This window comes from Bubalus kerabau, chromosome 3 (genome assembly GCF_029407905.1).
Source record: "Bubalus kerabau isolate K-KA32 ecotype Philippines breed swamp buffalo chromosome 3, PCC_UOA_SB_1v2, whole genome shotgun sequence".
NCBI classification, from domain to species: Eukaryota; Metazoa; Chordata; class Mammalia; order Artiodactyla; family Bovidae; genus Bubalus; species Bubalus kerabau.
This window is the reverse complement of record NC_073626.1, coordinates 127,307,254-127,329,809: the sequence shown is the minus strand read 5'-3', so window position 1 is coordinate 127,329,809 and position 22,556 is coordinate 127,307,254. Positions and strand designations below refer to the sequence as shown.

Here is a 22,556-nt window from a genome sequence, read left to right as displayed (position 1 = left end):
TTGCTGAGATAAAATTTGAATGATGTACTTAATGAAAGTGAAAGTTGCTCAGTCGTGTCAGACTCTCTGTGACCCCACAGTCTGTAGGCCCCATCAGGCTCCTCTGTCCATGGAATTCTCCAAGCAAGAAAACTGGAGTGAGTAGCCATCCCCTTCTCCAGGGGATCTTTCCAACCCAGGGATCGAAATCAGGTCTCCCACATTGCAGGCAGATTCTTTAATGTCTGAGCACACCAGGGAAGCCCAGAGGTACTTCATGTATTCTGTCAATTTAAAATAGCTGTTGAGCCTCTTTTACATGCCAGGCGCTAGTGCAAGAGGCTGGCATTCAGTGATGAGCAAGACACAAGTCTGCCGACCAGGCAGTCAGATGGAGGTGGTGATGCAGTCCAACAGAGGCGCGAGTACAGTGCAGTCTCAGCGTCATAGGAGCCGTGTGTACACAGTGCCATTTACAGAGCCCTGATGCTGGGGGCAGGGCCTGCGAGTGAGCCTGCTCAAGGATCCTTCAGCTTGAAACACTTAGCTGGCTGGGGTCTCAGTTCATCCTCTGCTCAGCCCCACACCTCAAGACGGCCTTCCTGGATGCTTTCATCACTGATATGCAGGAATTTGTATTACCCACCTGAAGTCACTCAGTATCTTAACTTCTTCTTTTCCACATTTCAAGAGTAGAATTCTCTGCTTTTGCAGTTTCTCAGCCTTGGCACTGTTAACATGTAGGATTGTTTTTTCTCGATTGCAAAGGCTGTCCTGTGCCTTGTAAGGAAGTTTAGCAGCATCCCTGGCTTCCACCCACTAGACGCCAGAGGCACTTCCTTCCCACTGTTGTGATAACCAAAACTGTTTCCAGACACTGCCCAGAACCCCTGGGCCCCCAGCTGAAAAATCACAGCTCTTTGCTGTTCACAGATTTGAAGAGCTCTGGAGGCCTCTGAATGTGCCCCCTTTGAGTGTAGAGGTCTGCTTCTCACCAGAGTCATCAGTAGAGCCTTTGGTGAACTCCAACCCACTATGGCCGAGCTCCAAGTAGCCCAGAAAGCAGTGCTCAGAGATATGCAGGGAGGCTGCTCGAGGAAGAAGACTCTGTTGTCAGAGTCTCCCATGCAGCCCGAGGAGCGTCTGCTCAATCCATCAGGCCACCAGCAGCCATGGAGTGCTTTAGAGCAGGCAAGGGACCAGAATCAGACTTGAGGATGATACTGGGGCCAAAGAATATTTGGCAGATTAGAGCAATGATAGTTTGGAAGCAGTGGACCAGCAGGCTTTTAGGACCGGCCTGGCAACAAGTGATGGCATTCTGATGGGGTCAAGTGGTGGAGTTAACTGGAGATCTACTGGGAACAGGTGGAGAGCAGAGAGGCCAGGGGAGAAGGGGCCTCAAGGCTGGGGCACTGGGGGTACTGGCAGGGCTGGTGCTAGTCAGCTGAGCAGGGTCTGAGCCATGGCCTGGCAAGGGGCCAGTCATGTGGGCCTCTGTGCTCCATACTTGTTTCTTCCTCTAGAAATGGAGATGAGATGAAACACCATGTGTACCCCCTACACACAGAGCCTGGCAGGCACTGGTGCATCTCCACACAGGGTCCCTGACAAAGACAGGGAAACCACGTGAGCAAACTGGGGAGTATATGGTAAGATCAGCTTTGGTTGTTTGTTAAGGTCTAATCTGCATACGATAAAATTCATCCCTTTTTTTTCTGAAAAGGTAGGGCTTAGTCCTTGGCTGCCTCTTTCTGCATGGGGGCCATGAAATTGCTCAGCTCCTCTCTTTCCCTCTCTGCAGGGACGTGTTCTCATCCTTTTCTTGGTGGACTTGACAGCCTACTTGTCCTTGGAGAGCTTGAGCAGCTCCATGGCCCTCCGCTTCTAAGGGGTCACACACCCCCAGATTGTGTCCCACACGAATTTAATGTGCCTGGGGGAGCACCCATGGTAGCAGCTGTGCTCAGCTTGCTCACGTTCCTGTCCACTTTGTGGCCCTAGTTGAGGCCCATGGCCATAGGGTAGCACAGAGGCATGGCTGCTGCTCTTCAATGGCTGCCATGGTGGAAGAAAATTCATCCTTTTAAAGTGCAAAGTTCATTGCTTTTTGGTAAATTCACAAAGTTACACAAACATCACCTCTATGTAATTCTAGAACACCTCATCACCCCAAAAAAGAACCTCCATGCCCATTAACAGCCACTCCTCATTCGCTCCTCCCATTACCACGGCAACCATGAACCCACCGTCACTCAGTTCAGGTCAGTTGCTCAGTCATGTCCGACTCTTTGCGACCCCTTGGACTGCAGTATGCCAGGCTTCCGTCACCATCACCCAGAACTTACTCAAACTCATGTCCTTTGAGTCAGTGATGCCATCCAACCATCTCATCCTCTGTCATCCTCTTCTCCTCCCACCTTCAATCTTTCCTAGCATCAGGGTCTTTTCCAATGAGTCAGTTCTTCACATCAGATGGCCAAAGTATTGGAGTTTCAGCTTCAGCATCAGTCCTTCCAGTGAATATTCAGGACTGATTTCCTTTAGGATGGACTGGTTTGATATCCTTGCAATCCGAGGGACTCTCAAGTCTTCTCCAACACCACAGTTCAAAAGCATCCACTGGATGCTTGGGGCTAGTGCACTGGGACGACCCAGAGGGATGGTATGGGGAGGGAGCAGGGAGGAGGGTTCAGGATGGGGAACACATGTATACCTGTGGCGGATTCATTATGATATTTGGCATAACTAATACAATTTTGTAAAGTTTAAAAATAAAAAAAAAAGAAAAAACAAAAACAAAAGCATCCATTCTTCAGCGTTCAGCTTTCTTTATGGTCCAACTCTCACATCCATACATGACTACTGAAAAACCATAGCTTTGAATAGACGGGCCTTAGTTGGCAAATAAATGTCTCTGCTTTTTAATATGCTGTCTAGGTTGGTCATAGCGTTTCTTCCAAGGAGCAAGCATCTTTTAATTTCATGGCTGCAGTCACCATCTGCACCATCTGCAGTGATTTTGGAGCCCAAGAAGATAAAAGTCTGTCACTGTTTCCATTGTTTCCCCATCTATTTTCCATGAAGAGATGGGACTGGATGCCATGATCTTCGTTTTTTGAATGTTGAGTTTTAAGCCAGCTTTTTCACTCTCACCTTTCACTTTCATCAAGAGGCTCTTCAGTTCCTCTTCACTTTCTGCCATAGGGTGGTGCCATCTGTGTATCTGAGGTTATTGATGTTTCTCCTGACAATCTTGATTCCAGCTTGTGCTTCATCCAGCCTGGCATTTTGCATGATGTACTCTGCATAAAACTTAAATAAGCATGGTGACAATATACAGCCTTTCCCAATTTGGAACCAGTCTGTTGTTCCATATCTAGTTCTAACTGTTGCTTCTTGACCTACATACAGATTTCTCAGGAGGCAGGTAAGATGGTCTGGAATTCCCATCTCTTGAAGAATTTTCCACAGTTTGTTGTGATCTACACAGTCAAAAGCTTTGGCATAATCAATAAAGCAGAAGTAGATGTTTTTCTGGAATCCTCTTGCTTCTGTTACTAGAGTTCCCTCTACTAAATGGAATCACATAGTATGTGGTCTTTTGTGGCTGGCTTCTTTCATGTTGTATGTTTTCAAGGTTCACCTGTGCTGTAGCATGTATCTGGACTTTGTTCCCTTTTATTGCCAAATAATATTCCATTGTATGAATATAACACATTTTGTTATCCATTCATTAGTTGATGGACAGTTAGATTATTTCCACTCTTTCACTATTATGATGAATGCTGTAGCAAACATGTATAAGCCTTTGTAGAAACACGTTTTCAACTTCTAAGTATTTACCTAGGAGTGGAATTGCTAGGTCATATGGTTAACTCTATGTTTAACACTTTGAAGAACTGCCAGACTGTTTTCCAAAGCAGCACAAGATCATTCTGAACCCTTGGTGCTAAGGTGTCAAAGCAGCAATCAGAATTCAAGACTAGACAAAAGCAGACCAGTTTGCAAGTGAATGACAACAGAGAGAACTCCTGGGAAAATCTTCTCCTTCATTTTCTGGGTCACAGTTTCCTGAAGGGTCAGAGACTGTATCACAGGACAGCATAAAAGTCTATGAGATGAATGTAAAAATACTTTCACAAAGCAGAATGTGACAAATTATTTTCTGATTTCATAGGACTATCCAACTGCAATGTATTTGTTTCAATAATCCAAACTGGAATTCCAATAATTTGTATGAAAGGGATGAAGTAAAATGTGCTACTGAAGAACAGACACAGTTTAAATGTAGAACCTAAACATCTCCATGGAGTTTGGTGAGCACTGGAGACCAACTTATCTCCTGCACCTTTGTGGAAGGCACTCAGGAGAAAAAACAGACATGTTGATTAGCTAAAGGATAATACTAGGACTTCCCTGGCAGTCCAGTGATTAAGACTCCATGCTTGCACTGCAGGGGGCAAGGGCTTGATCTATGATCAGGGAACTAAAAACCCACATTCCGTATAGCATGACCAAAAACTAAATAAAGGATAATACTTCTGATCAAAAGTTAATAGTAGAATCCATAATAAAGTTTGGATTTATTTTATCTCAAAGTTTTTTTAAGGCCAGTCATACATTTGGGATTTAAAAAATATATATGCATCTTTAAGACTTTTTGTAATTTTCCAATTTTCTACAATTGATTATACATTTATTTTTTCTTTTTTTCATATTTCTTTTATAATCACAGTAGGAACAAAAGTCAAAAAAGGGAAAAATATATAAAACATCAAAAAGCAATGGTCTGCACATTGACATATTTCTCAGAGTGTTTGCATAATCCTAGTCAGCCCTGACTGAATGCCAGGCAGTATGATCTATTCTCTCCTTCCAATGTATATAAAATATACGAGGATTAAAGGCAAAGTTCTTCTAGGGTCAGCTTAGAAAATGTTCCTGCCAGTCCTCTTCCCTTCTCTTTGTTTTCCTTTGGTGAGAGTATTTGGGAAGTATTCATTTTTCCAGACTGTTTCCAGTTGAAGGAAGGGTTGAAACTGCTTGATGACACAAGGCAGGCCACAGCCCGTGCAGCCAGTTCTGCTAAAGAAGATGAAGACGTGGCCTTGTCCGTGAGGGGGTGGAGGCTGCAGGTAAGGCTCCAAACGCTCACCAGGCCAAACAGGCTGCCCAGCTAGGACTCCTGCTGCTTCCTGGCACCCACCTCCAGGACTGGTCCTGGGAAGGCTGATGGCCAAGCTCTGCTGGGCACAATTGAAGAAGAGAGCCTGGCTCCACCCCTCTGATCCTGTTATTCCTTTCCGCAATTTGAAGGTAACTTTGTTTTCGGCCACACCTCACAGGCTATGGAATCTTAGTTGCCCAACCAAGGACTGAACTCAGGCCCTGACAGCATGGTGTCCTAAGCACTGGACTGCCAGAGAAGTCTTATGAAGCCTTAAAGTTTATTGATCTTAGTTGTCTTTAACACTATGAGTTTTTGTCTTGTGTCAATTTTTTCAGTTCAGTTCAGTTCAGTCGCTCAGTCGTGTCTGACTCTTTGCGACCCCATGAATTGCAGCACACCAGGCCTCCCTGTCCATTACCAACTCCCGGAGTTCACCCAGACTCACGTCCATCGAGTCAGTGATGCCATCCAGCCATCTCATCCTCTGTCGTCCCCTTCTCCTTCTTCCCCCAATCCCTCCCAGCATCAGAGTCTTTTCCAAGGAGTCAACACTTCACATGAGGTGGCCAAAGTACTGGAGTTTCAGCTTCAGCATCATTCCTTCCAAAGAAATCCCAGGGCTGATCTCCTTCAGAATGGACTGGTTGGATCTCCTTGCAGTCCAAGGGACTCTCAAGAGTCTTCTCCAACACCACAGTTCAAAAGCATCAATTCTTTGGTGCTCAGCCTTCTTCACAGTCCAACTCGCACATCCATACATGACCACAGGAAAAACCATAGCCTTGACTAGATGGACCTTTGTTGGCAAAATGATGTCTCTGCTTTTGAATATGCTATCTAGATTGGACATAACTTTCCTTCCAAGGAGTAAGCGTCTTTTAACTGCATGGCTGCAATCACCATCTGCAGTGATTTTGGAGCCCAGAAAAATAAAGTCTGACACTGTTTCCACTGTTTCCCCATCTATTTCCCATGAAGTGATGGGACCGGATGCCATGATCTTCGTTTTCTGAATGTTGAGCTTTAAGCCAACTTTTTCACTCTCTCCTTTCACTTTCATCAAGAGGCTTTTGAGTTCCTCTTCACTTTCTGCCATAAGGGTGGTATCATCTACATATCTGAGGTTATTGATATCCCAGCAATCTTGATTCCAGCTTGTGCTTCTTCCAGCCCAGCTTTTCTCATGATGTACTCTGCATATAAGTTAAATAAGCAGGGTGACAATATACAGCCTTGACGTACTCCTTTCCCTATTTGGAACCAGTCTGTTGTTCCATGTCCAGTTCTTCCTGACCTGCATATAGATTTCTCAAGAGGCAGGTCAGGTGGTCTGGTATTCCCATCTCTTTCAGAATTTTCCACAGTTTATTGTGATCCACACAGTCAAAGGCTTTGGCATAGTCAACAAAACCGAAATATATGTTTTTCTGGAACTCTCTTGCTTTTTCCATGATCCAGAGGATGTTGGCAATTTGATCTCTGGTTCCTCTGCCTTTTCTAAATCCAGCTTGAACATCAGGAAGTTCACGGTTCACATATTGCTGAAGCCTGGCTTAGAGAATTTTGAGCCTTACTTTACTAACATGTGAGATGAGTGCAATTGTGTGGTAGTTTGAGCATTCTTTGGCATTGCCTTTCTTTGGGATTGGAATGAAAACTGATCTTTTCCAGTCCTGTGGCCACTGCTGACTTTTCCAAATTCGCTGGCATATTGAGTGCAGCACTTTCACAGCATCATCTTTCAGGATTTGAAATAGCTCAACTGGAATTCCATCACCTCCACTAGCTTTGTTCGTAGTGATGCTTTCTAAGGCCCACTTGACTTCCCATTCCAGGATGTCTGGCTCTAGGTCAGTGATCACACCATCGTGATCATCTGGGTCATGAAGATCTTTTTTGTACAGTTCTTCTGTGTATTCTTGTGTCAATTTTAGGTCTAATTAAATAGCTTTTGATTATAATAGAAAGAAAGTGAAGTCGCTCAGTCATGTCTGACTCTTTGTGACCCCATGGACTGTAGCCTACCAGATCCTCCCTCCATAGGATTCTCCAGGCAAGAGTACTGGAGTGGGTTGCCATTTCCTTATCCAGGGGATGTTCCCAACCCAGGGATCAAACCCGGGTCTCCCGCATTCCAGGCAAATGCTTTAACCTCTGAGCCACCAGGGAAGCCCAATAGAAGGGCCCAAATCACTGACTGCTCCCCCAAACAACCCCTGAATGATTTAAACAATCTTGCAGTCATCCCCCAGAAAGCAAAAACACACACCCTGGTCTCTGTATTTCTCAAAATATGAGAATGAAAAATACTCTGGCTTCACTTCGATTGTCAGGATGAGCAGAAAGTTCATCCCTGGAAGGTTTGACAACAAGGAATGAGGCAGAGGAGGCTGAAGGAGTCTTTACTGACTCCTGAACAGAGCTGGCTGGCCAGTCTAGCTGGCATGTCTAGATGGTGAGGCCAGCCTTCTGTCACCAAAACATGCAGCTGAAATGGATGAATGCAGGACTCTAGCCAGAGCAGATGGCTGCAGGTAAATGTTAATTAACATTAAATGACACCAGATCATGAAGGGGCAGGGTAAATTAGGAGGAGAAATGACCAAGAAGGGACTTCCCTGGCAGTCCAATACTTAGGACTCTGCGCTTCCACTGCAGGGGGTGAAGCTTCCATCCCTAGCTGAGGAACTAAGGTACTGCAACCCATGTGGTATGGCCAAAAAAGAAATGTGACAAAAGAAGTAACTAACATGCCCAACTTTCTTGTCTGGGGATTCTACTTATTTTCAGTTTCGTTTCCCTTCAGTCAAAATCTTTAAAGTCTTTATAGTAAGTAAAGGATTTCCATGGCAATAGGAAGAAGCAATATATGTATGTCATATTTCTGTTGGACCCTGTTCCTGCCTGGATAGCCCCGAACTAGAGGGAGTAACACGGGCCATCCTCTCTATGCTGTCAACCAGACACTGGCTCCTCAGGACAGTTCCGAGTGCAGACCTCCCCACTGCTCTCCCACACATCTCCCCCTTTCCAAGTGAAAAGTGTGAATGCGTTAGTTCCTCAGTTGTGTCCGACTCTTTGCACCCATGGACTATGGCCTGCCAGGCTTCTCTGTCCATGGGATTCTCCAGGCAAGAATACTGGAGTGGGTATCCATTCCCTTTTCCTGGGGACCTTCTTGACTCAGGGATCAAACCCAGGTCTCCTGTATCACAGGCAGATTCTTTACTGTCTAAGCCACCAGAGAAGCCTCCTTCCAGACAGAGGAGGATTCAAACGTCTACTGTATCTACAGGGCCCTAAATTCTAAGCCAAAAAGTACAGCCCCCTGTGCAACCAGTCCACATCATAATCAACTCAACACTTGCAAAAGTGAGCTTCACATCTTCCCTCAGAAGCTACCTCCAAGATTCCCATGTTTGTTCTTCTAGCAGCTCAGGAACTTTTGACTCCTTTCACCTCCTCTTCCCTTGCCTTAGTCCATTCAGGATGTGATAACAAAAATAGCATAGGCTGAGTGGCTTAAACAGAAATTGACATCTGGCAGTTCTGGAGGCTAGGAAGTCCAAGGTCAAAGGTGCTGGCAGCTTCAGTGTCTGGTAAGGGTCTGATTCCTGGTTCATAGACTGTTGTCTTCTGGCTGTGTCCTTACATAACAGAGGGTGAAAGGCTCTTGGGGTCCCTTTTACAAGGGCACTAATAACACTCATGAGGGCTCTATCCTCATGACCTAATCACCTCCCACCAGCCCACCGTCAAATACAGTTAAGTTCCCTACATACAAACCTTCAAATTGTGAACTTTGAAAGATTTCAAACTGCATTCACACATCCAGTCACGTAAGTTAGTTGTGTCTGGTGTGCGTTGTCACATGCTATCAGGTGGATGTGTTTTTGTGTACTTTATAGTACTGTATCGATAGAGTACAGTGGGGCAGTATCTTTATTTCAAGCCCAGAATCTGTGCCAACAACATCAGACATGAGTGAAATTGGAGCTTGTCCTCCGTCTCCTACTGCTGACGATCCGTCAGCTCTACCATCTCCCAATTCCTCTCCCTCTTCCAGTCGGTAACTCTTCTGGCCTGTTCACTCAATGCCAGCCCCTGTATGCCAGCTGTTGTACTTTTCAAGAACTGTACTGTAAGATTAAAATTTTTTTTTTTTTAATGTATTTGTGTGAAAAATGATTATAAACCTATTACAGTTCAGTACTACATAGCTGACTGTGTTGGTTGGGTACCCAGACTAACTTTGCTGGACTTGCAAACGTGCTCTCAGAACAGAAACCATTCGTATGTAGGGGACTTACTATATCAATCAACTGGGGATTAGGATTCTGCATACGAATTTGAGGGGAGACATAAAGCATCCAGTCCACAGCATCTATCTGCCTGTAGCTCCAATCAGCAGTAAGTTTACTTTTTTTTTTTTAATACTTTTTTAAATTTATTTTTTACTGTGCTGGGTCTTCGTTGCTGCAAGGGCTTTTCTCTAGACGTGGCGAGCAGGGGGTTACTCTCTAGCTGCAGTGCACAGGCTTACTGTGGTGGCTTCTCCTGTTGCTGAGCACAGGATCTAGGACACATGGGCTTCAACAGATGCACATGCGGGCTCAGTGGTTTTGGCTCCCAGGCTCTAGAGCTCAGGCTCCATAATGGAGGCACACAGGCTTAGCTGCTCTGAGGCACATGGGATCTTCCCGGATCAGAGATTGAACAACGGTCTCCTGCACTGGCAGGCAGACTTTACCACTGAGCCACCTAGGAAGCCCCAGAATATCCACACTATTCAGGAATAAGAAGGAACAAACTACTAACATGAAGTGAAAAGACATGAGGGACCATATACTCTACCATCCCACTTATAATAAGATATCCAGAACAGGCAAATTTATAAAGAAAGAAATTAGACCAGTGGCTGCCTGAGGCTGAGAATGGGAACAGGGATATCTTGGGAAGATAAAAATGTTCTAAAACTGATTTATGATCATCTTTGCACTGTCTGGTAAATCAAATCATTGAATAGTTCACTTATGAGTCCATTTTACATGTGAAATGTATTTTAATAAAGCTGTCAAAATTTTTTAATTAGACACTCAGTTGAATATTCATCTTACTTGTTAATGTATTTTCTAGCCACCCTTTCCCCTGAAATAGACCCTAATCTTGAGGGCGAGACCAAATCTCCCACATATTACATGAAATTTTAATACAAATTACATATACTCCAAAGCTATACACATATTGTGTTCACAATGATTTGTGGATATGACTTTGCCTCGTCAGGCTATGGGGTGACTGTAACCATCAAGAGCATCAAGGAAGAGAGGGTGCGTGTGGATGGACTGGCAGAATAACTGCATCTGAATCCCAGCTCCTCTAGGTGTGAACTGAGGGAACTGCCCGCTGTGAGCCCAATCTCCAGGTCTGAAGTAGGAAAAGGGTTTCCCAGGTAGTGCTAGTGGTAAAGAACCCGTCTGGCAGTGCAGGAGACGCAAAAGATGCGGGTTCAATCCCTGAGTGGGGAAGATCCCTTGGAGGACATGGCAATCCACTCCAGTATTCTTGCCTAGAGAATCCCATGGACAGAGGGGCCTGATGGGCTACAGTCCATAGGGTCACAAAGAGTCAGACACAACTGAAGCGACTTAGCACACATGCATGCAAATGGGGGGAAATGTGGAAGCAACCTCATAAGGTTGTTCAGAGGATGAAATGAGATGATCTGAATAAAACTTCTGGCATGGTGCTTGAAACATGTTACAGCTCACTGAATCTTGATTCAAAACACAAAAGCCCAATCACAAACACACACACACCAGAGGAATCTCTTCACACAGGAAACACCTTCCACAACAGGGGACGACTACAGATGACCCACCCTCGTCCGTCACCCACCAGGCAGCAAGTGGCCTTGTGTCATCTCTTCTCCCTTCCAAGCCCAATGAAATGCACGTGTGACCAGAAATACTGCTATTAATCATCTAACAAGAGGAGCTGAACAGCACCCACAGTTTTCATCATTTAGTTTGTCTGCCTCTCCACCCTCTTATCCTACAAAGGTGGGATTCCACTTCCTGGCCCCCTTGGCATGAACAGGGTCACGGTTCTAACCAGTGAATGAGAGAAAATGACATGTCATTTCCAAACCGGAGCACATGTCTGGACAAGACTCTCCCGGAGGAACTAGCAAAAGGTCCAACTGGCAGCTGCTCTGTCAGTGAGCTACGTGAGGACAGCATGGAGTGGGTCCCCCGCTAACCTGCGATAGACGGGGAGTCTGAGTGGGAAATACACGTGCTCTGTAGTGCTCTGCATCACCCAGCCTCGCCTAAATCACAAGGCTCATGGACTCGTGGTGCCTGCAGAGCAGCCAGTTGAGATGTTCAGGACTCTGGGTGTGAGGGAAATGGGGAGAGCGCTTTGGGGAACCCAAGAACGTTGTGTCATAGATAAATCAGGGGGGCTAGAGGATGAGTGGAGCTTAGGAAAGTCACAAGCCTGACAAAGTCACAAGGCGCTCAGGCTGTGAAAATGTACATTTTCAATCTCTCACCTAAAAAAACCTAAGATACTTTACTCCCCTAGCTTCTGTGATGAGCCACTCTCCCTGTTCTGTCACCCTCTCTGACCACTTCATCTTCTCATGGGCTCCACTTCCTCTGCCTCCCTGTCCCCTCCCCTTGCTGGTAACCAGGGCTCTGTCCTCAGCTCCACATGCCCTCTTAATGCTTATTACAATGAATACTAAGAAAATAAATTATTTCAAGCTCAGGGAAAAATCTTACTTGGTGTGAGGCATGACAGTGATGCTCTACGTGGGGCAAAGAGTGTAGTCTAGACCAAGAAAGAAGAAAGTTGAAGAAAGTTGTAACTTCTGAGTGCACAATCATGAAACAATGCAAAAAGAGCCATATCCGAATCATCTCTTAAGCCAAATGAAGGTCTCAAAATACAGCCAAAGGAGCTTTTGGTCTTTATTATATTCCCCTAAGCATCACTCATTGTTTAAGGCAGGGCAAATCCTGTCAAGTATTTATGGAGCTCTTTTCTTCTCCTTATAAATAAATAAATCTGTAAAGAAAGCATCCACTAATCTCTCTTTTCTCTAACCTGCTTGATTTTCTAAAGTTAAAAAAAGCAATCCTGGTGTCCTGAAACCACAGCCAAGGCTTCTCAACATTTTCAGTTAAAACACCTGTTATTTCCCAACCAGGGGAGAGCACACCACCATTACCTATACTTACAGCACACAGCTCAGTGCTGTTGACTTCTAACTATCACAGGGTAGTGTGCGCTCATTGCCCTGGTCTTCTTCAGCCGCAAAAATATTCAGAACTTGGGACTTCCGCAGTAGTCCTGTGGCTAAGACTACATACTTCCAACTCAGGGGGTGTGGGTTCTATCCCTGGTCAGGGAACTGGGCTCCTATATGCCAAATGGCATGCAAAAAAAATTTAAAAAGAAAAAAAAACTCAGAACTTACTGTCCACATAGAACAGTTCTCATGGCAACACACTAAGTGACAAAAAGACCAAAAAAGAAAAGAAACTGTTTTTATTGCTTTACAACAAGCCAGCAACAGACACAACACAATAATCACACATAACACTTGATATCCCCAAATGGTGTACAAAACCAGAACATGCTCCTCCACTCAAAATCTATTTGTGAAAACTGAAATCCAAAACTTCTCCCAAGAACTTTACTATTCTCAAGCAGAATCAATACTTAAAGCAAAGAAAACTAGTATCAAACTTACTGCATATGTCTGATCACATAATTCAGAACCTTTTACGCTCAATCCAGGCAGTGCTATTACTGCACATTTTAGATGGCCATCCTAGATACTTTACGACTCCAACAACTTTCTTCTTTCCACAAATTCTTTGCAGAAAGACCTGTCAAGAAAATTGTTCTAAAATCCAGCAATGCACAGCAATTTATGCCTCATTTCTACTTCTTTCCTCATAATGGAAAATTTGGTCGTCCTTAACTCAGCCTGATAACAGCTCCAATGCCCATGCCGAAGATCCTACTTACAAACAGGAAACCTAAACTCATATTAGGCATGAGAGGGTGACACTTCTAAGTAGTTCCTATTATTCTGGACACACTGGCACCTTCCTTTCAGTGAGCTCCAAGATACTGTGGTTTAAGTCACCATAATTCAACAGCAAGTTACATGGCAAGTACTACCTGAAAATGGGGGATGGGGAGGGTGCGGGTTACAGGGGACGGGCGCTGTGCCAGTAAGATACATGTGACTTGCCCAAAACTGGAATAATTAACAACCTGAGAGGATTGTTTATTCTTAAAAATATGACCACGTCAGCTATTTTTTGCCTTTTAATTCAAGGTTTTCTCTTTCTTCCAGACAAAGCACAGCATTCTTCTCTAAGAATATCACCTGTCAGGATGTTGAGAATTAACTGACTGAGTGGCTGCACACTCCCAGACCTACAGGTCTACCTGGCCATTAGGTAAGAGGTTTCACACTCAGAAATATACGAAATGTTTAAGATGCATATGGAGAATTCTGCAACAGCAGAATGTTAAGGCAACATCAGAAAATGGGTGTTTTAGAACCCTACCCCTACTCCCCACCTGGTAAACAAAGCCAGATGATGCTACTCAATCCTTATTACAAAATTGTCCCAAAATAACCTGTTGAACTTGTCTTTGAAGTTTAATCTCTGATATTTTGATGGCAGTGAGATAGAACCCTGGGGCTATACTTGCCTTGCAAAAAAATTCAACACCTGATTTACTCACAAGGCTTAAAATAAGGAAGGAAAATATAAAATAAGTTGTCCTTCACATGGCAACCATCCGTTTAATTATCTGTTTTTACACTGTATCCAGGCCACACCTGGATATGGATGGCTAATGTGGAAATAGAAAACACAAGGATCACTCCTGGAAGAATGACAAATAAGACAATGAAGTTCTCAATCAGCACATCGACAGCATCAGGGTAAGCAAGAAAAGAACTTTACCAAGAGATCAACATGTACGTTTTCGGACAAAACTGAAGTATACTGAGTTACAGAGCAAATTCACTGAAAACAACAAAGAAAAACCTGTCTTTGTAAAGGCTATTCTGTCACCCCCTAAAAAGTGTTTCAACTTTGATACACCACACAACCGGTTAAGAAAATGAAGCGCGGTGTTTAGCAACGGGACATCCTAACTACCATGGGAGGCGCTGGGCTGGGCCTGGTGGGCACCACTGGAGTTAGCAGGGCTGGGGGGAGCCCCCTACTTCTCCACGCAGGCTGCCGCCGTCTCCTTGTTGAAACCCCGGATGGAGAGGTCGTAGACTACCTCCTCCACTTTCTTCACGTCGTACTTCAGGCCATCGTAGCGCTTCCTCAGGGAATCGTTTTTGAGGTTGAGGAGGCGGAAGCCGGAGTCCAGCTCGTTGATGAAGGTGGAGATGTGCAGGGGCCGGGAGTAGTCTCCGGCGGTCACACTGTTGACAGACAACCTCGACTGTGGGAGAAAAGAGGAACGTCACAGCAGGGCTCTTCCTCCAAGTCACAGCCATGAGGCTGGTGCGCCACATGACTTGTCCACACTATCCCTCATAATTACAGTTTTGACAACAGCTCGGTATTACTTACTTACTTAAAACTTAAGAAATCATTCCCCTTTTGATGGAGTTTCTGTGGTCTCCCGACTTCTCATAAATATAAATAGGGTTAGAGTAAATTCCTTTATAACAGCTTTCTTCTGCTTTTGATTTATTTTTATAGGACAATTTCTTGGAGCAAAATTAAGGGGTGAAAGACAATAACAACTGGTAAAAGTTCTATAGTTAATTGTTCCCCAAAACAACTATATAAAGGAACAGTTAGCAGGAATATATACTGTGCCACTGCTCTGAAAGGAAGAAGTTGTTCTCATCTTTTTAAATCACATAATAGCAAGTGTGCAAAGCCACCTCATTGTCTGAATTGCCATCCCAGCAAAACGTTAACACACACAGTACGCAGTCAATGACTACCCTGTGACTGACAGATGGCTTAGAAAAGAATGGGACATCTGAATTTTTGTACCCATTTAAAAAAACTGACAATGATATGGAAAGATCAAAAAGAGCAAATGGCAAATCACTAAGCTTCTTACCAGTTCACTAGCGAGAATGAGAACTCCCGAGAGATAATCTTCCACATCCAAGTGAAATCCCTTCTCCCGATCAGGCTCAACTGAAAAATGTGACACGGTAAAGACAGGGTCACGATGGAAACGTAACTTACACCTAAAATTTTTTTTAAATACACACACATATACACAAGTACAATTTCTCTCAAAGTAAAAAAAGGAGTCTTTCAAAACTATCTTTTGAATGTAGACATATCCTTGGCAACAGACCTCACTGTGGAATCTTTGAGCTCTCAAGCAAAATTCAATCTTTCATTTCGTTTTTCTTAAAGTAATACCACCAAGAATAGTATCCTGTTATGCATGAGAATAGCTTTTAGAAAGTATGCGTTGAAACATTTAAGAAGTCATGGGATCTACACCTGACTTCCAAACAGTTCAAACATGCCCCCAGCACACAGTGAGGAGACGACACAGACAGGGCAAAATGTGAACAAGCAGAGGATCTAAGTGGGAGTAAGCAGGTCTTCACTTTCAACTCTTCTGTAGGCTTAAAATTTTTTAAAACTAAAAGAAACGCCCAAGTACACAGAGCAAGCCCCTACATATTTTTAGTTTTCATCTCTCCAAGAAACCCGTTTTCCATTTAGTTCTCATTTGTTTCCATAAACAGAAAGCCCCTCCCACCAAAAATTAAACCGATCGTGTGGATGGACACGACTGAGGACACTCACTGCCAAGGATCTCCGTAACCGCTTCTCGGGTTACTAGGGTTTCGGACTCCAAGTACACAACAAACGCTGCCAAGAAGACCAAGCGCTGCAGCACAAACCTCCAGTGCTCGTGAAACCTGCAGTGAGTGCGAGGGACCAGGTGTTAGAAAAGACAGGCACACACAAAAAAATAAAATAAAATAAAAATAAATAAATAAATAAAAATTTAAAAAAAAAAGAAAAGACAGGCACAGGACAATCACGGCCAAACACGTGAGGCACGGGACCCTTTTTAAAATAAAACCTTATGTGAAACTCCAAAATATAAAATGTGTTAAGAACAATACAACATTTAAGTATTATATATAGATGGATTTAGTGTAAATTTTGCCAGTCCAAATTTATAAAAATTATTTATTATAATTTTAATATATAAGAAGCATGGTCCAATTCTGATGAATGTAAAAATTTACAACCAAATGTTATAGACAAGAGCAACTGTGCTTTAGAAGTTTAATCGGTGAACAATGATACTGCTCTGAGAAAAATAAATGCTGGCAAATGCAAATTGATGAGAACTGCAATGTACATCAGCCTCAGCATCTCAGTCCTACACTCTGAACTGAAGGCAGGGTATCAAGAAACTCCAGCTTCACACACATGAGAAAGAACTACCATCACTAAACAGGTGACCTTAAAACATTGGGAATACAGTAGTCAAACTGAGCGAGGAGACTGAAAAAGAAAAAAGAAATTTTATAACCCCTAGATGTTTATGCTATGCCTCCTGATTTTCAAATGTGGCAACAAATTCAAAAACATCTTTCAACACAATGTAGGTCAAATCAAACATTTTGAGGGCCAAATCAGCCAGAGGGCAGCCTGTATGTGAACTCCAAACTCCATGCTCTCTAAAGACCCTACCAATTCTACGGTTCTATTCTCTAAGCCCCCGCTATTAACCTTACAGTAAGGGTCAGCAAACCTTTTCTAAGACTGAGGCTTTCTGGGTCACATTCAGTCTCTGTCACACTCTTATTTGTTTCTTTTTTTTTCTTAGTTAACTCTTTAAAATATATTTATATAAAATATGAAAGGTCACAGTAGTTTGCCAGCCCCTCCCTATCTTTCAACAATCTTGTGAGGTTACACTACCTACTCCCCACATACCTGTCTTAAGTATTTCTTGCCCTAACGTATCCTAAGAGAACATTGTCTCTAGTGAGAAAGCAAGTCTAAATAGAAAGTTAGGTTCATATTTACCATATTTCATCAACACTCAGTTTTCCCCAGTTTAACACCTGTGAAATCAGGAAGTATTAAACAATCTAACACTGTGAAATCAGGAAGTATTAAACAAAGTATTAAACAAACATGTTTCATAATTATGAATAATAACAATCTTTTCCCTAATAATACAAAACATAACACTGTTTCTTAAAATTAATAGTGTTGCAGATTTAATAAAATAATGGCATAAAATATTAGCTGCATATGTTACTTGGCAGCAAAATTCAATATTCAGTTTATACATATACACTGCCACTTAATTCCATAATCTTAATAGCTTAGATACAGCCCATTCAACTTTATAAGTAACTTCAATAAACTAAAAAAATATTCTCCATTTTGACCTTCACATAATATTTTCTTTTTAATTACTTTCTCATTGCAAAAATTACACATGTTCCTTAAGAAAATTATGAAAGTAAAAGGGAGAAAAAGAAAGTCAGCAATTTTGTCACTATTAAAATACTACCACTATTAACAGTTCCTTTTCCTCTCTGTTGTTTCTTCTAAGTAGGATTGTCACCTAAATCTAAGCAATCATTTAGTCCACACAAATTTTTCTCTTGCCTTCTTTTACTTAATGTTATACAAGATGCTACTTGTCTTACAAACCTGTAATACTGTTCAGCAGGAAACTTGGTCTTCAAAGACGTTAGATGTGTTTTTACTGTACCAAAATGTTCTCGAGCTTTCAAACACCTTTTTGGAACTGATCACAAAAAGATAGTCAAATGAAGTAATGAAAGACTTACCAAATTTCAAATACAGTTCTTGCTTAACAATCTATGCAGTCTACCTGGAAATAAACCAATTTTTTTAAATCTCATGAGCAAATGTAGAGCATGCATCTCTGCTATCAACCTGGCTCTCAAAATTTCATATCTAGTTTCCCTACTGAAAAATAAACAACAAAAAAATTGCTAAAAGGGGGTATGTCAGGAAACACACTGGCAAACTGTTATAAATTAACTAATCTTTAAGCTGCCTTTCCTAGTCAGTCGCCAAAGGATGCCTAAAATTGGATTTTGAAGGCTCCCATATTTGGTCAAGGACTTCCCTGGTGGCTCAGATGGTAAAGCATCTGCCTACAATGCGGGAGACCCAGGTTCAATCCCTGGGTTGGGAAGATCTCCTGGAGAAGGAAATGGCACCCCACTCCAGTATTCTTGCCTGGAAAATCCCATAGACGGAGGAACCTGGTAGGCTACCGTCCATGGGCTCGCAAAGAGTTGGACACGACTGAGTGACTTCACTTAGCACTTATATTTAGTCAAAAAGCAGCTTTAGGACTTCTTTGCAAGTTCAGTGGTTAACACTCCATGCTTCCACTGCAGGGTGCAAGGATTCAATCCCTGTTTGGGGAACTAAGATTCCACATGCCACACGATGTGATCAAAAAATTTTAAAAAAAAAGTTTTAACAGCTTTATTATTCTCAATCAGGCTGACCAACTCCCTATCTCTCACAAAAATGACTTCCCCCTGACACCTGTTAGCTACATTATGATATAATTCTTAATCTGAAAACACATTTCACTTCTTTTAACTGTGTTATCTTTTACAATAGAGATTCCATTTCTAAACTTCTTATACTCTATCTGCATTCAAGAGACTGACTGTAAACACTGTGACAACATTTTACACTGGCCATTTTATTATCTAAAAGTACATATTAAATCACATTCAATGACTGAAAGATTGGTGTTAAGAAAAAGCCAAATAAAAGTTGCTATATACACAAGAGAACTATGGAACTACCACAATTATCATCAGAACGACACCACTAGAGAAAACATTCCTAATCCAACCTATGTGAAAGCAGAAAATCAACAGAAATACAGAGAATTCCATAAACCTATAAAATGATCAACTCACTTATTTCTCCAATTTTTACTCACCATAAAAACATAAAGAACAATTTTCATAGTTAAACCTTACAGATTTGATACATCTTCTGATTGTAAATTAACTCTTTAGATAAAAGATTGACAGAGTGGATAAAACCTTCCAAATCAAAACAAAGAACTTACTGTCCTGAAACCCAGCACCCTGATGGACCCCTTGCAGTAGAGTTAAAATCTCTCGAGCTGTTTGTTCTAAACTCTGTACAACTTTTCGGATTTCCTAGAAAGAATTAGATCAAAATATCAAATAAATTCAACATAAGTATTATCATAGCCTCAAACCAAACATACTAGACAGTACATTTGATCTATGACACCTTCACCTACATTTTAAACACTATCAACCTTTACAATGACACAAATGGTGCACAAGATTTATTCAGAACTGAATTCTGACTTTTCTACCTTCTCTATGAGACCTTCAGGAAGTCATTAAAACACCTGAGATTCCTCATACACATTTCAAACGGTAATAGCCACCCACTCGCCCCAAATATCCCATTGGAACACTGAAGATGAGGTATCCAGACATAAACCAAAAAGAGAAAAACGAAACACAACACAGGACTGAGTATTTTTCATTCATTCATTTTACAAATATTCACTGAGCACTTGTATGACTAGGGAACAAAGCAAACGATCCCTTCTTTCCTGCAGTTGCATCAAGCGGGAGGCGTTTAAAAAGTAACAACCGCACAAATTAATGCGCTACTATAAGTAAACATAACAGGAAAAAGATCCTTTTGATTGTGAGGTCAAGAAGATGACCAGAAAAAAAGAATGGAAAAGAAACGCATTCCAGGAAAAGCAAGCAGTGCTTGCAAAAGTCCCGAGGCAGGACGCTATTTGGGGAACTGGAAGAATAAAAGGGAGGTAGCGTGACCATAACATACAACAGAAGGAGTAAAATGAGACTGGAGAGACCCGTGGGCCACAGTTGGGTCTGGATTTTTATCCTACGTGGAATGAGGAGCCACAGGAGAGTTTTAAAGAGAAATGGCCACACGTGCTTTTAAGACACCAATAACCCACACAAGAAACACGTGTTGTCTGAGTCCCACGCGCTGAGGGTTCGACATAAAAATGAATTAAAAATGAGAAAAACTGACACCCAAATGAGGTAGGTGATGCTGAAGAGCCGAGCCCTGAACACAGAGAACCAGGACCTGGCAGCAGAATCGGGGGCGGGGGCAAAGAGGTGCCCTAAGCCGAAACAAGAAGGGTAGGAACCCACCCCCGGAGGCTTCCCCACCGCTCGAATCAGAGCGACGGAGGAGGGCCGGGCGTCGCGGCCCAGCTAGGCAAGGAGAGGGGAAGGGATATGGGGAGACGGGGGCTCGCCTCTCGGATGTCCTGCTCGGCAGCCAAAAAGCCCTGCAGCTCCACGAAGATCTCGCTCACAGACATGGCGCCGGCCGCACGACCGTCAGCCAGGGCTGCAAGGGTGGCCGGCAGAGTGCGTTCCGGAGACAACCTGCGCCTTCCGTTGCAACGTCCCGCCGCCACCGCCGCTGCCGCTGCGTCCACCGGGCCCTACACTGAGGCTGTCGCTGGGGTCCTCCCAGGCCCGCGGCGCCCAGGAAGCCGGGCTGTCCGCCGCGATGCCTGAGACGCTGGCCGAAAGGCAAAGCATGATGGGCGGGGCTCTTCGACAGGCATCGCTGGAAACAACCCGGGAGGGGTCCTCGGCGCACGTGGGCCTAAGAGAGGTGGGGACTTGGGCTAAGTGTGGAACCATCCTGCTGTTAGCTAGTCGTTTCCTCCGTCAGTGTCATGCTATGTGTTTGGTCCCAGGAGCTGTGCACGATACCAAAACCTGAGGTCTCTTATATGAAATCATGTTAAGTTCAGTCGCTCAGTCGTGTCCGACTGTTTGCGACCCCGTGGACTGCAGCACATCAGGCTTCCTTATACATCACCAACTGCAGGAGCTTGCTCAGACGCCCTGTCCAGCCAGTCGGTAGTGCCATCCGACCATCATCCTCTCTCTTCCCCTTCTCCTCCTGCCTTCAATCAGGGTCTTTTCCCAGTGAGTCAGTTCTTCGCATCAGGTGGCCAAAGTATTGGAGTTTCTGCTTCAGCATGAATTCTTCCAGTCAATATTCAGGACTCATTTTATTTAAGATTGACTGATTGGATCTCCTTGCAGTCCAAGGGACTCTCAAGAGTCTTCTCCAACACCACAGTTCAAAAACTTCAATTCTTCGGCGCTCAGATTTCTTTATGGTCCAACTTTCACATCCATTCATGACTACTGGAAAAATCATAGCTTTGACTAGATGGACCTTTGTTGGCAAAGTAATGTCTCAGCTTTTCAATATGCCATCTAGGTTGGTCATAGCTTTTCTTCCAAGGAACAAGCATCTTTTAATTTCATGGCTGCAGTCACCATCTGCAGTGATTTTTTGGAGCCCAATAAAATAAAGTCTGTCACTGTTTCCATTGTTTCCCCTATTTGCCATGATGTAATGGGACCAGATGCCATGATCTTCGTTTTTTGAATGTTGAGTTTAAGTCAGCTTTTTCACTCCTCTTTCACTGTCATCAAGAGGCTCTTCAGTTCCTCTTCACTTTCTGCCATAAGGGTGGTGTCATCTGCTGTATCTGAGGTTACTGCTGCTGCTGCTGCTGCTGCTAAGTCGCTTCAGTCGTGTCCGACTCTGTGCGACCCCATAGACGGCAGCCAACCAGGCTCCTCCGTCCCTGGGACTCTCCAGGCAAGAACACTGGAGTGGGTTGCCATTTCCTTCTCCAATGCATGAAAGTGAAAAGTGAAAGTCAAATCGCTGGGTCGTGTCCGACTCTTCACGACCTCATGGACTGCAGCCCACCAGGCTCCTCCGCCCATGGGATTTTCCAGGCAAGAGTACTGGAGTGGGGTGCCATTGCCTTCTCCGGAGGTTACTGAGGTTACTTCTAATAGCTAATAAAATGCATTATGTAAATAGTTGTTTATAAATAATGTGTAAATAGTTCCCAGTACACAGAAAATTAAAGTTTTACTTTTCATAACTCTGGAATTCAGTATTTTCTCTCTGGGGTTGGTTAAATCTGCCCATGTGGAACCACAGATTCAAAGGGCTGACTGTACAAGGTGTTTTGTCCTACAGCAGTTGGCAGGAAGATGCTTAAGTCCTGAAGGGTATGCAGATTCCAATCTTTGGAAAAACATTTGTCTCTGCAAAAAATACTCGGGAAAAATAAAAGTTATGCAGGACTGGAATAATAGGATGGATTAAGAGTAAAAATTTTCTCTGTGTACTTTTTTTTTTAAGTTTAATATCCCTGTAGGATTGTATTGCATTTTTTAAGATTATATGAATTTTTAAGCATTTCGAGTGTGAAGTTTCTCTTCTCAACTAACACCTTCCTCCATTCTCCTTCCTTGAGG

The 22,556-nt window shown here is 43.3% G+C and overlaps 1 protein-coding gene, 1 non-coding gene and 1 pseudogene across 3 annotated transcripts; 1 reads left to right on the top strand and 2 right to left on the bottom strand.

Moving 5' to 3' along the window:
• Positions 1 to 359: 359 nt before the first annotated feature.
• LOC129647775 (60S ribosomal protein L36-like) lies at positions 360 to 2,018 on the bottom strand (annotated as a pseudogene).
• A 12,106-nt stretch (positions 2,019 to 14,124) lies between these two features.
• Positions 14,125 to 20,733, bottom strand: TSN (translin). 2 transcript variants are annotated; one of them, XM_055572937.1, is made up of 6 exons: positions 20,507 to 20,729; positions 19,292 to 19,385; positions 17,875 to 17,971; positions 15,994 to 16,109; positions 15,284 to 15,363; positions 14,125 to 14,647 (listed from the first exon to the last, which is right to left on the bottom strand). In XM_055572937.1, the coding sequence occupies exons 1-6, from the start codon at positions 20,570 to 20,572 to the stop codon at positions 14,414 to 14,416; spliced, it is 687 nt and encodes a 228-aa protein (XP_055428912.1). In that variant the 5' UTR covers positions 20,573 to 20,729; the 3' UTR covers positions 14,125 to 14,413. The 2 variants fall into 2 exon arrangements, with proteins under 2 accessions (XP_055428912.1, XP_055428913.1); XM_055572938.1 differs by lacking the exon at positions 15,284 to 15,363 and having other exon boundaries at positions 20,507 to 20,733.
• TRNAC-ACA (transfer RNA cysteine (anticodon ACA)) lies at positions 18,317 to 18,388 on the top strand. The gene has a single exon. It is a non-coding gene; the product is annotated as a tRNA-Cys (tRNA).
• Positions 20,734 to 22,556: the final 1,823 nt, after the last annotated feature.